General features: G+C 37.1%; 2 protein-coding genes across 3 annotated transcripts in view; one reads left to right on the top strand and one right to left on the bottom strand.

Moving 5' to 3' along the window:
* The window catches only part of ASXL2 (ASXL transcriptional regulator 2), a 119,489-nt gene that overhangs the window by 61,440 nt on the left and 44,511 nt on the right, over window positions 1-13,538 (bottom strand). The window lies entirely within an intron of this gene.
* LOC308505631 (ubiquitin-conjugating enzyme E2 L3-like) lies at window positions 3,560-4,174 on the top strand. The gene has a single exon (XM_081068224.1). It carries the CDS (start codon window positions 3,581-3,583, stop codon window positions 4,043-4,045), a length of 465 nt encoding a protein of 154 aa, XP_080924350.1. The 5' UTR covers window positions 3,560-3,580; the 3' UTR covers window positions 4,046-4,174.

Raw genomic sequence — 13,538 nt, 5'->3', positions numbered from 1 at the left:
TGTTTTCCATTCTTTGCAACTTTCATTTTAAAAATGACAACACACCTTCAGAATTTTTCTATTTTCTTTTACTTCTACTTCAGAGATCGTTTAGGAATATCCTAAATGAAGTGTATTAATATACTTCAGTGAAACAAACTGAAGCATATCAATTTTCTTAGTTTCTTCAATTCAATGCAATAAACAACAGTTATTCTTAGCTAGTGAATTTCAGAATTTTCCCCCCACTGTATATTTTTTCATTATTAATTTTTTTTGGGGGGGGGGTATCAGGTATCACTTTTACAAAAATATTAAACAGGCCAAAAATATATGAATTATCAAAACAACGTAACTTCTGAAACAGAGTAAGGCTCTTTTTCAAAATCACTTTCTTTGTCCCAGGCCATGCTATTAAGAACAGAACAAACACTAGAACAGCAGGTAAGAAACTATTCAGATTGAAGTGAACGACATCCACTCTAAGAGAAAAGACACAATGAATAACAAGGTACGAGAAGAAAAAGAGTCGGTCGCAGATGCCCACATATACAAAGAAAAGGGATACCTATATGTGACATTCAGACATCAAGGGACAAGCGGAAGATGAAGGTGGGAGGATCTAGTGGTTTTAGAATTGAGTGTATTTCGATCATATCACCAAAATTTTTAATCATTTCAATTATATGGTAATAACTTCAGGAGAAAAAATTAGGTTTACAGTTAAAGAGTATCAATATAAAAGCAATCATGACATTTTGATAACTTGAAAGTCTGTTATATTGAAGTATGTTTTCAAATAGAAATACAAAGGTTTTTTTGCAAACCTGTAATAGAATAACTTATGGGTTAAAATTTATCTTTAATCTAAAGTATATTTGACAAACAATTCATTTTACCTCAAATGTGTTTACATACCCATGCTAAAGATTTCTCTTAATGATGTTTGTACAGGGATTAAACTGCTGTTTATTCTCGAACAACAAAAGATTATAGTAGAAAACAATAACCCATAGAATAAGAATCTGAGTTATACTGATATAAATGAACAAATCAATGAATGAAGGAGAATTCTTTGCAGTAGAATTGCAACTAAGAAATACAGATGAAATGTGGGATTAGAAAATCACCATTATGTGGCAACCACATTTCAAGCAACTATTTTCAATGGATGCTGTGGCAGACATACTCTAAAATGACCCCCAGTTAGCCTCACTTCTTGGTACTCACACCCTGTGCAATCCCCTCCCCTTGAGTGTGGGTGGGACCTGTGACTTGCTTCTAACTAATAAAATACAGCAAAGGTAATAGGATGTCACTTCAGTGACTGTTACAAAAGAGCTCAGTGTCTTTGAGAGGTGACTCTCCCTTGCTGGCTTTGAGAAAGCATGTAGGCAGGGAGACCCAGGGTAGCCTCTAGCCAACAGCCAGCTGGGAACTGAGGCCCTTCAGCCTGAGAAGGCCCCAGGATGTGAATCCTGCCACAACCACTTGGGCTTCAAAGTGGAGCCTTCTCCAATTAAGCCTTCAGATAAGAACCCAACCCTGGCCAACAACTTGACTGCAGCCTTGCAGAAGACCCAGTAAAGCCATGCCCCGATTCCTGACACACAGAAACTGAGATAATACACGTGTGTTGTTTAAAGCTGCTAAATTTGTGGTAACATAGGTAAGCAACTAATAATGACATGCTAAAACTAGTGGGCAAAGGTACAATGAGAAATGAGGTATCTACATATTATCAAAATATCTACCCCCACAAGATACTATTTTTTTTTAAAGATTTTATTGGGGAAAGGGAACAGGACTGTATTGGGGAACAGTGTGTATTCCCAGGACTTTTCTTGGGGAACAGTGTTTTTTCCCAGGACCCATCAGCTCCAAGTCAAGTTGTTGTCCTTTCAATCTTAGTTGTGGAGGGCGCAGCTCAGCTCTAAGTCCAGTCGCCGTTGTTGCAGGGGGCGCAGCCCACCATCCCTTGAGGGAGTTGAACCGGCAACCTTGCCACCAAGAACATGCAATCTAACCCACTGAGCAATCCGGCTACCTGGGAGCTCAGCAGTAGCTCACTGTCTTCATTCTAGTTGCAGAGGACGCAGCCCACTGGCCCATGTGGGAATCGAACCAGCAGCCCTGTTGCCCAGAGCTCACGCTCTAACCAACTGAGCCACCTGTCCGCCCCCACAAGATACTTATTAATTACAAAAAAATTATACCTTTACAGTAGAGAAACTTGGCAGACATCACATAAACCAAGGAATAAAACTTACCTACACCAATAATGGGACAAATTGAAATCAGTGTCTCCTGATTATGATGTAATGAAAATGACTACTTCCAGGACATTCCTGCCAAAAATGCACAACCTGAATCTAATCAGAAGAAAACATCAGACGTATCCAAATTGAGGGACAGTCTACCAAACAGCTGGCCTGCATGCTTTAAAAATGTCAAGGTCGTGAAAGACAAAGACTAAAGAATGCTTTCACATTAAAGACATAAAGACACATGAAAGCTGAATGCAAATGAACCTGTGAACCTGGATTAGGACATTAGCAAAAGAATTACCAAATTTGAAAAAGTCTGTTAATTAGGTAGTAATGTTGTATCAATGTTAATATTCTGATTTTGAAAGTTACACTGTGGTTATGTAAAAGAATGTAGTTGCCTTTAGAAAATACTCCAGAGTGTTTAAAGATGAATAGGGCATCATGTCTACAATTTATTCTCAGACATTTCAGAAATACAAACTAGGTAGATACGTAGATAGGTAGGGAGGTAGAATGATAAAGTATATAAAATGTTGACATTTGGGGAATCTAGATAAAAGTTATAAAAATTCTTTATACTACTTTTGCAACTTTTCTTAGTCTGAAATTAGTAAGTCAAATAAATAAAATAAAAAACAAGACATGTGCTATATATGAGAAGTCTATAAAAATATGGACCAATGAAAAACGATGAAGTACTGATAAATGCAACAATGTAGATTAACCTCCAAAGACCACACATTATGTGACTCCATTTATATAAAATGTCCAATCTACAGAGACAGAAAGTAGATTAGGGGCTGGCAGTACCGTATTTCCCTGAAAATAAGACCTATCAGGTAGCCAGACCATCAGCTCTAATGCGTCTTTGGGAGCAAAAATTAATACAAGACCCGGTCCTACTTTAATATAAGACCAGGTATAATATAATGCCAGGTCTTATATAAGACTGGGTCTTACATGAGATATGATATGGTATGGTACGGTACGATACGATACGATACAGGGTCTTGTATAATATATATTATAAATATATATTAATTTTTGCTCCAAAAGATGCATTAGAGCTGATAGTCCGGCTAGGTCTTATTTTCGGGGAAACGGGGTAGGAACAAATATTAACTGCGTACAGGTATGAGGCATCTTATTTTAGAACAGAAATGTTCTAAAATTACATTATGGTAATGATTGCACAACTCAGTAAATTTAACAAAAATCACTGAATTGTACATTTAAAATGGATGAATTTTATGGTATATAAATTATACCTCAATAAAGTCGCATTTTAAAAATTATAATGTGAGTGGGAAAGCAGCAGCACCAGATCCAAGATGGCGGCCAGCAGGAGGCTGATGAAGGAGCTTGAAGAAATCCGCAAATGTGGAATGAAAAACTTCCGTAACATCCAGGTTGATGAAGCTAATTTATTGACTTGGCAAGGGCTTATTGTTCCTGATAACCCTCCATATGATAAGGGGGCCTTCAGAATCGAAATCAACTTTCCAGCAGAGTACCCATTCAAACCACCGAAGATCACATTTAAAACAAAGATCTATCACCCCAACATTGATGAAAAGGGGCAGGTCTGTCTGCCAGTAATTAGTGCTGAAAACTGGAAGCCAGCAACCAAAACCGACCAAGTAATCCAGTCCCTCATAGCACTGGTGAACGACCCCCAGCCCGAGCACCCGCTTCGGGCTGACCTAGCTGAAGAATACTCTAAGGACCATAAAAAATTCTGTAAGAATGCTGAAGAGTTTACAAAGAAATATGGGGAAAAGCGACCTGTGGACTAAATTCTGCCGCGATTGATTCCAGCAAGTGTGAGCAGAGACCCAGAGCAGTGCAGACACCCCGCAAAGCAGGACTCTGTGGAAAATTGACATGTGCCACCGCCTGGCGTTTGCTTGTGGCAGTTACTAACTTTCTACAGTTTTCTTAATCAAAAGTGGTTTAGGTAACCTATAAAAGGATTAAAAACTTAAAAAAAAAAATTATAATGTGAGAAAGAAGCTAACTTGGTTTATCATCCATTGAACATTTACAGTGGAGCTATCATGTAGCAGGAGAGTGGTAAGTGCTGGTGATAAGAAAAAACTAAGTAGAGGGCGGCCGGATGGCTCAGTTGGTTAGAGCGTGAGCTCTCAACAACAAGGTTGCCAGTTGGACTTCTGCATGGGATGCTGGGCTGCGCCCCCTGCAACTAGACTGAAAACAGCAACTGGACTTGGAGCTGAGCTGCGCCCTCCACAACTAAGAGTGAAAGGACAACTTGACTTGAAGCTAATGGGTCCTGGGGGGAAAAAAACACACTGTTCCCCAATAAAGTCCTGTTCTCTCCCAGTAACATTTTTTTTTAAAAGTGGAAGTTTCTTTCCATAAGCACGTCCTTATATTTTAATGTAAAAATAACTGAACTGAGACTGAGCAAAGTCAAATGATATGGTCTCTTTATTTCCTAGTGCATACACACACACTGCAGTATCATTTAATTTACGATTTACATTTTCCACCAGAGAGATAAAGCAAATTAGTACAAATTTTAAATGTGTAGTAATACAAAAGCTTTAGCCACATTTGCAATTTTGCTATCAATCAAGAACTGAACAAAATCAGAAACTTAGATTTAGAACTCGCTGTTTTCTACTTTGTCAGTGACTAATCCCTATGGATTACACGGATATATTCAACTGTAAACACAGTAGCACTCGCAGCAAAATGTTAATTCTTAATGTTTTCTAATTTTGTACTTTTCTTGAAAGAAGAGATCGCTTCCAAAAAATAACTGGTAAGTTTTCTCATGCCTAATTTCTCCATTGAAAGTCTTGACATTTTCACTATTGATTTACTTCATTTTTAGTTTCTGGAGCTTGAAGATACAAATTAAAAATGTAAGTAAAGACTGCAACAGTTTTCATAAATATACAAGGCCCAGAAACTCTCAGTAAAAATCTTTAGTTTGTTTTATCTTGTCTATAGCCCTCCTAATTCTAAGGATCCTTGCTGGTAGTCTTGAAGAATTTATTCATTTGTTATACCAATTCTGTATCATCATATTGTAGACAAAAATTAATAAAAATTCGCATTCTTATCTTTCACTTCTACAACCTTCTATCACTGCCTAGATTTTAAATTTAACAGGGCAAAATAAACATGTACTACCTTCCACAAAAATTTAATGCAGTACCTCTGCTCATTCCCCCTACCTTAGGTAAATGTTCAAATCATTTCCTACTAATAGAAACATGATGATTGTTCCTTCCCACAGTAGATTAAAAATGCGCCCTACTCAGATAAAAACAAAATCCTATATTTTTATTGTGGAACAGATAATATAAAATTTACCAACATAACCATTTCAAAGTATACAGTTCACTTACACTTAAGTACATTCACATTGTTACACAAACAAGCTCCAGAACTCTTCTTATCTTACAAAACTGAAACTCTATATCCATTAATCAACTCCTCATTTCCCCCCTACACCCAGCCCTGGCAACCACCTTTCTACTTTCTGACTCTATAAATATGACTACTCTAGGTCCCTGATATAATTGGCATCATGCAGTATTTGTCCTCTTGTGTCTGGTTTATTTCACTTAGTATAATATCTTCAAAGTTCATCCATGTTGTAGCATTTTTAGAATTACCTTCTTTTTAAAGACTGAATATTATTCCATTGAATGTATATGCCACATTTTGTTTATTTATTCATCTATCAATGGACGTTTGGATTGTTTCCATCTTTTGCCTATTGTGAATAATGCTGCTATGAACGTTGGTGTATTCAAGTCCCTTCTTTCAATTCTTTTATGTATACATCCAAAAGTAGAACTGCTGAGTCAAATAAAATCCTACAACTTTTAAACATTCTTTTTTTTTTTTTAACTTTTATTTATTTTAAGTGTGTTTTTCCAGGACCCATCAGCTCTAAGTCAAGTAGTTGTTTCAATCTAGTTGTGGAGGGCGCAGCTCACAGTGTCCCATGTGGGGATCGAACTGGCAACCTTGGTGTTAAGAGCACCGAGCGCTTACCAACTGAGCTAACCAGCTGCCCCTAACATTCTTTATCTTACTCTCAGTTTACACAACCATCTTTCTGGTACAAACACCTGCAGACAAGAATCATGTAAGTCCACAGGTTGCCAAGGAGCTTCATAGGTCATCTAGTCCATTATATTCCTTTCTGAAACATCATAAACCCGTAATTATCCAGTCTTTCGCAGAAGCATATAATGTGGTGGAGACTCACTATGTCCTCAAGCATTTCCAATTATTCATCAATTCTTCCTTAAGTTAAGCCAAGTATGTCTTCCTGTAAATCCTATAACTCCTGATTCTATGCTGGAAATCAGATGTTATCATGGTGGGAAAATCTGGGAGGATCTTTTCCTTCCTCTTTGTGATTTTTCTGTACTGTTTCAATTTTCCAAATGACCTTGCAATAAATTATCTTTGTAAATGGAAAAACAAAAAGTTGATTATTTCTTCATTATTCCATATGCCAGCCCTTCAACTACTTTAAGACTCTTCATGAAACCCTGAAGTCCACTACAGTTTTTCAGACTTTTGGTCTCTCCTCACCGGCATCCCCTCCTGCAACCAATTTAAAGAACTTTAATATAATAAACTTTTACAGTCCATCCTCAAAATTCACCAGTATCCTCAAATATTTATTACCCCCATTTCAAGTCTTTGATAAGAAGCTTTACGGGACTTTACCAGTCTAATTTATTTAATCCTAGAGATATTCCCTCTTGCCATAGATTACCCTGTCTATCTCTACTTTAATCCAAATCTCTTCTTCATTTTTCTGTACACCCTCCTACAGAATAGTCTTGTCAAAACTATGTCTTAATCAGCTTCCCTACCCCTGACTGAACTATTATAACTCTATGTTTATCCTTCAAAGCTCAATCCCTTGAATTTTAATAGAATTAAATAACAGACTCAGACTTTCAAGGTTAAAAGAAATGTAGTCATCTAGTTCCCCAAACAGATGCTTGGATGCCCTATTTTCAGGTCAATGTAAATGTAAAAAGATAATAAACTCATAAGAATATTTCACATTATACATAATACATATACTACAAAAACATACGCGCACACACACCCACACATTGTAATCATTATCCACAAACTAATAATTTGGCACTAAATAACTTGAAAATCAAGAACTGTATTTATGGCATGCTTACCTGAAAGCACACAGAACAAAACTGAATGCAACGGCACCCTTATGTTTGAAAACAGTGAGTTTATGAATCACTAAATTAATAAATAGACTTGGTACGCCTTAAATTCACTGAACATTTTTGTATTATTATAAAATTTTGAAAACCTTTTGCTTGCTGTTCCTTGGTCAGATTACCTGCAATTCTTCCAACAGTAAATCCAGCAGGGTTAACAACTATCTACTTTTTTAAAAGAAGTAACATAAATGTGGATTTTAAATGCAAAAAGTAACAGCTAGCTGACTCATCCATACTTTAGGGAAATAGTCTCTTCAAACTGTTTTCCTCCACAAGCATACCATGAAACAAATGGGAGTGAAACCACTGGAAAAGAGAAAAGAGGGTGTGAAAGGAAATTGCTAAACAAGCATTTTTGGAGAAACCCAGCTGGGACCCCAAAATGAGAGGTGTGGATTAAGAGACCAGCACAAGGGTACAAAACAAGTAAGAGAGTAACCTAGGAATAGCCTGGAGAGGGAGGTCATAGCAACAAAAAAAGATTCTTTGGAAGATCTGCTTGTATACTCTCTCTGTCCTCTTAATACTTCACCATAAATTTTCACTCTATCTTCCCATTATTATCTTTTTCCCCCACTATTGTATTTTTAAAAGCATAGTGTGCCCACTCCCAGTAAGATATGAGCAAAACCTCTGAAAGGGGGATAAAAACCCAGTCCGGTGATTCTGTTTTATTTTAAAGTAAACATATGATACAACAAAGTTTAGTTTTATTTAGATTAGATAATGACAAACTCTTGGTATATACTAGAAGGACCTTGGAGAACACTGTTAACTTCTCACCTAAAGAAAAACACAAAATAGTTCATTAACAGCCTTACCCAATTTCCTGATCCTACTCAAAAGTGAAGCAACAGAAGCAGCACTTATGTTCTGGAGTCAGACAGATGTGGGTTCAAAAGTTTTATCTCCAGAGGTGGCCAGCTGGCTCAGTTGGTTAGAGCGCAGTGCTCATGACACTGGGGTTGCTGGTTCAATTCCCACATGGGCCAGTATGAGCTGCGCCCTCCACAACTAGATTGAAAACAATGACTTGACTTGCAGCTGATGGGTCTGGAAATACACACTGTTCCCCAATATTCCTCAATAAAAAATATTTTTTTTAAATAGTTTTATCTCTAACTAGCTATACAACTTCTCACTGCTTCAATGTCTTTATCTATGAAATAAAGATTTCAGAGGGTTTATTTAAGATTAACTAGATCATATGCATAAAGTACTTGAATCCTACCTTAGTCCATGGCCATTTCCACTGTTTGTTTACTAACAGCATCTTGTTTTTCAATCTTATGAGAAACAAGTAATAAAAAGAAAAAGTAGGGCCGGTTCAGGCAGTTGGAGCTCCGCGCTCTTAATGCCGAAGGCTTCCAGTTTGATTCCCACATGGCCCAGTGGGCTCTCAACCACGAGGTTGCCGGTTCGATTCCTTGACTCCTACAAGGGATAGTGAGCTGTGCCCCCTGCAAGGGCAACTGGACCTGGAGCTGAGCTGTGCCTTCCACAACTAAGACTGAAAGGACAACACCTTAACTTGGAAAGAGTCCTGGAAGTACACACTGTTCCCCAATCAAGTCCTGTTCCCCTTCCTGCCCCCCAAGAAAAAAAAATGGACACATACCTCCACACAAACTTAAAAAAAGAAAAAGAAAAAGTAGCCTTTAAGAAACATAATGTTTCTAAGAAAGGTTAGTCTGTAACTATTGCATATAAATAAATATCAACTGCCTTTATTTCAGCTGATGACGATGCTAACACTTCTTCACTGGCTGGGCCAAGTGTCTACACAGCACGGACCTCTGAACTAAAGAGGTATCCACGGCTGCATATGAGGACATAGTATTGGGGGTAAAAGAAGTATTAGTGTGTGAAAGAGAAAGGAAAAACAGAATACTTGTCAATATAAGCTATGGACATAGTTCTGAAAGAGCTGGAGAGGGAATAAAACGCAAAAGATTTAAGTACATCAAAAAATCAGACTTTGTTGTAATTTTATATCTTTGTCCTACTTGGTATTTCTTGTTCATTTAGAAATATAGTTTATACATCTAAACAGCAAAGCTATTTATTACAATTATTTTCTGCTTTTGAACAAGAGCTCAGTCTTGACATAGACACTTATGTCGAGATTCAGAGTTTTGAAGGAGTCAACTGATTCTTTCATTTGAACAATTCCTGGCATTTTCCAACTCACAGAAGTAACTTAGAGTTATGGTAAAGCTTATATAATTAAATGGCTTTGACTGTGAGTTATCTTACCTCAAGCAGCAAAAGGAAAGACTAAAATAGTCAAGGCAAGGCGACACCAGCAAGTGGGATCAGACCACAGGAGCAGCGCAACTCAGGAAGCCTCTTTGTCTTGTGGGCCTGAGCCAACCAGTCCCCTCCCAGAGAGGCTGAGCAGCCCAGTGGCATAAGCTGGGAGGGGTCCCGTCACAAGCACTGGTCCCAGGAAGCCTCCCTGGTCCCATAGGCTGGAGACTCCCTTTTCTCCACACCTAGAGGCCTAAGGCAGCTTGGCCTCTGGAAACTCCGTCCACCCCCTCAGAAAGCAGCAGCAGAGATCACTGGGAGCCTCTGTGTCACTAGACAAAATAAGAAGACCAAAACAGCACAGCAAAGGCGCTGAAAATTAAACTGTTATTTAACCACGGTCCACCAAAGGAGTCCAAGACTCACATGGTAAACCCGAGTAGTGTGAATGCTGGCTTAAATAAAAGATTTAAACTTAACAGAACTCACCATTTCCTAACATGATAGCTAAAACATCCAGGATTCAATAGAAAAACCACCCATCATACCAAGAACCAGGAAAATCACAACCTAAATGAGAAAACACAATCAACTGACACCAACACTAAGAAAGATGTTGAAACTGTAAGACAAGAATTTTAACACAGTTGTCATAAAAATGCTTCAATGAGCACTGATAAATTATCTTGAAACAAATGAAAATATAGCAAGTATTAGCCAAGAAACAGAAGTTATCACAAACGAACAGAAATTATAGAACTGAAAAATACATTAAGAAATGTAAAAACTTGCTAGATGGACTCAGTAACAGAACAGAGATGACAGAGGATACAATCAATGACCTTAAAGGCAGATCAATACAATTTACCCAGTGTGAACAACAGAGAGAAAATAACACTGAAAAAAATTAACAGAACCTCAGGAAGGTAGGAGATAATAACAAAAGATTCAAAGTGCAAGAAGGAAAGGCAACAGAAAGAGTATTCAAGGAATTAAAGGCTGCAAGTTTCTCTTACTTGAAAAATATACATATGCTAGAAACTCAGTAAATCTAAATGGATAAACTCCAAGAAGTCCACACACCAAGACACATAATTAAATTTCTGAACACTAACTACAAAAAACAGTCCTGAAAGGAGTCAGAGAGAAACAGCACATTACCTATAGGGAAATACTAATTCAAAAAACAGCGTATTTCTCATCTGAAACCATGGCAACCAGCAGGAAATGGCACATTTTACAAGTGCTGAACGACAGCAAATGTCAGCTCACACATTTCCAACCCCTTAAATGTTTTCATTATTAATCTGCAGTATACTAGGTATCCGAATTGTAGTAAGTCAAATGATAACTTAATGAAACTAAATGTAGATTGAGTATCTACAATTATGACCAAATGATTACAAACTGCAAGAACAAAAAAAGTACATGCAATAAACATTTACATCGCAATGTCACTCTTACTTAGTTTCTAGGCTAATTATTTAGTTTTATAAAGTAAAACTAAGGTAAGTTCAATTAAGCTTGTAAAAGAGTACTTTATAATTGTATATTTCTTTAGAATAAAATAATACTTCTTACCTTCTGGAGTTGGAATGCACCCCAAGAAAATGAAAGGAGGGAAAAAAAAAGAGCTTTTAATTTTTCTTTACAAAGCACTGATAAAGCCACAAAACAAACTCTCCCTTTCCCTCCCAGTAATAGCCACAATTCTTCAAATTAGAACCCTCTCCACTTTGCTACACAAAACATTAATTTCTTTGGAATTTACAAGTTAGTCCAAAATATTACTGTGTCTAATAATACACAATTAAATTTAGCTAAGTAATCTAAACTATTTCAGATAACAGTTGTAGTGTCCTAACTATGTGGCAGAGTAAAACTATTCTATCCCTTTAGAGTTAAATGTGGATACAATGAGTATTCCCCATTCTTCAATATTCTTCCCATGCATTTCAATTTCAAGGAGCCATCATAAAGCCGTCAGCTATAGATGCTAAGGTTTAGTAGCTTCCCTTTGATCCATAATGGAACTCACTGTGACGCTGAATAACAATGGATAGGAATATTCTTTTCTGTCAATACCTAAGCATTTTGATTTTTCATTAGTCCTTTTTGACATCCCTACAAGGTTTGCGGGCTTGAAAGCAGACTGCAACTAGCAGTAAAGAAAACACAGGCCGAACTCAAAGGTATCAGTCAACCTTCGATACATGTGGTATCAATTTAATAATGTTCTTCATTCTTAAAGTGAGTTCTTGTTAATGAAATCACCTCAAAGAGATTCAGCTTGGCAAACAGTCAAACGATCTACTCTGCAGGAGATAACGATTTCTGCTGAAAAATAGAGAATGTTGAGTTTATTTCCCTTGCTATATATCTTTATGTAAGAAGTGGGGGGGAAATGAGGTAATGGGATTTGTTTAGGGTATGAGGTGAGCTAAAACAAACTTAAGTAAATATATTAACTAGTCAGGTGCAATGGAGACTCCTCCAAAGAAGTAAAATTTCAACCTGGCAAATGTTTATTAAGCATGATTTTTGCTAGATGGTTCCCAGAATTCTTTACAATTCCAACTCTAAAGGAGCTTGCTTGGGATACAAGACTGAAACGTAAGAAAAACTCCTTGCTAGGTAACAATTTTGAGCTCTGCAGAATAACAATATAAAGATCTATTTAAAAGGTCTGTTAGGATAACTGCTTTAAAAATGTACTGGCCCTTTCAGAAGCTAAGGTATTATAATGGCTGTGGTTTTCATTTCAAATTCTTCCAGAAAGCAATGTACAGTTAGAAAGCAACTAACCTAATATTGTCATATGTCAGTGCATGATATAGTTTGACTTGAAGAATAATAGAGCATATACACAATTAGAGGGTAGGGAGAACTATGGATGTACAGGCGGTATGATAGATTAAAAAGAGCAAAACCAGAAGTAGTAAGCCTCGGTTTCTAGTTTCACTGAGCGAGTTGTATGACACTGGCCAAGCCGCACTCTCTATGGGCCTTAATTCTGACAATAAAAAGAGATGTGAGTATAATATCCCAATTATCTTTTGCAGCTATAACATTCTATGAATGAAATCATGTGACTGGCTTAGAAAGGGGGTTGGGAAGGGAGGACAGGATGAGGAATGCAGAAGAGATCACCCCGGGGGATCCTGTGCATCAGGAGCATCAGGTTGTACCAGAACTAAATTTCAGTTGCAAGGAATGCGTGTCTAAGTCATCTGTTTGTCCCCAAATCTGCTAGTACTGCTATATAGCTAGCATGTAAAGCTTCCTTTCCAGGTCTTTCTCCATAAAGAACCAATGCTTTTAAATACTTCTCGACTTCTTTCACAAGTAACAAATAACTAATGATCAACCTAATTGAAAAGCTAAGCAATTGGCTACACTCACTTATAACTATATAACTTAATGTCCCACACCAATCTAATGGTGTAAAAGATTCAAATTCATGACTCACAAAAATTACTTATTATTATATATCATGGACCCTTGGGACCACTCATGAATGGACTAATTCAGAAAATAATCTATGGATGATACATTCATGAACACCAAGAATCTTCCTGATTTCTCTTCCCTCCTCTACTCATGAGTGGAAAGACAAGAAAAACTAGTGAGAGGATAGGATGTCGGGAAATTAATACTTTGCTATTTTCTCTAATTTTCTAAAAACTCTCTTTCCGTATTAGCTGTTCATTAGAAAAGTCAAGCCAATACAGGTATTAGGATGAGCAAAGAAGGTTAAGAAAAGGTCCTCAGCCAGGGAGAAGGAAAC

The sequence above is a fragment of the Rhinolophus hipposideros genome, assembly GCF_964194185.1.
Source record: "Rhinolophus hipposideros genome assembly, chromosome: 12".
NCBI classification, from domain to species: domain Eukaryota; kingdom Metazoa; phylum Chordata; class Mammalia; order Chiroptera; family Rhinolophidae; genus Rhinolophus; species Rhinolophus hipposideros.
The sequence above is the reverse complement of the archived record's forward strand: the minus strand, read 5'-3'. Positions and strand labels throughout refer to the sequence as shown.

Coding starts and splice junctions, on each gene's coding strand:
- LOC308505631 (XM_081068224.1), top strand. CDS start 3,581: ATGGCGGCCAGCAGGAGGCTGATGAAGGAGCTTGAAGAAATCCGCAAA.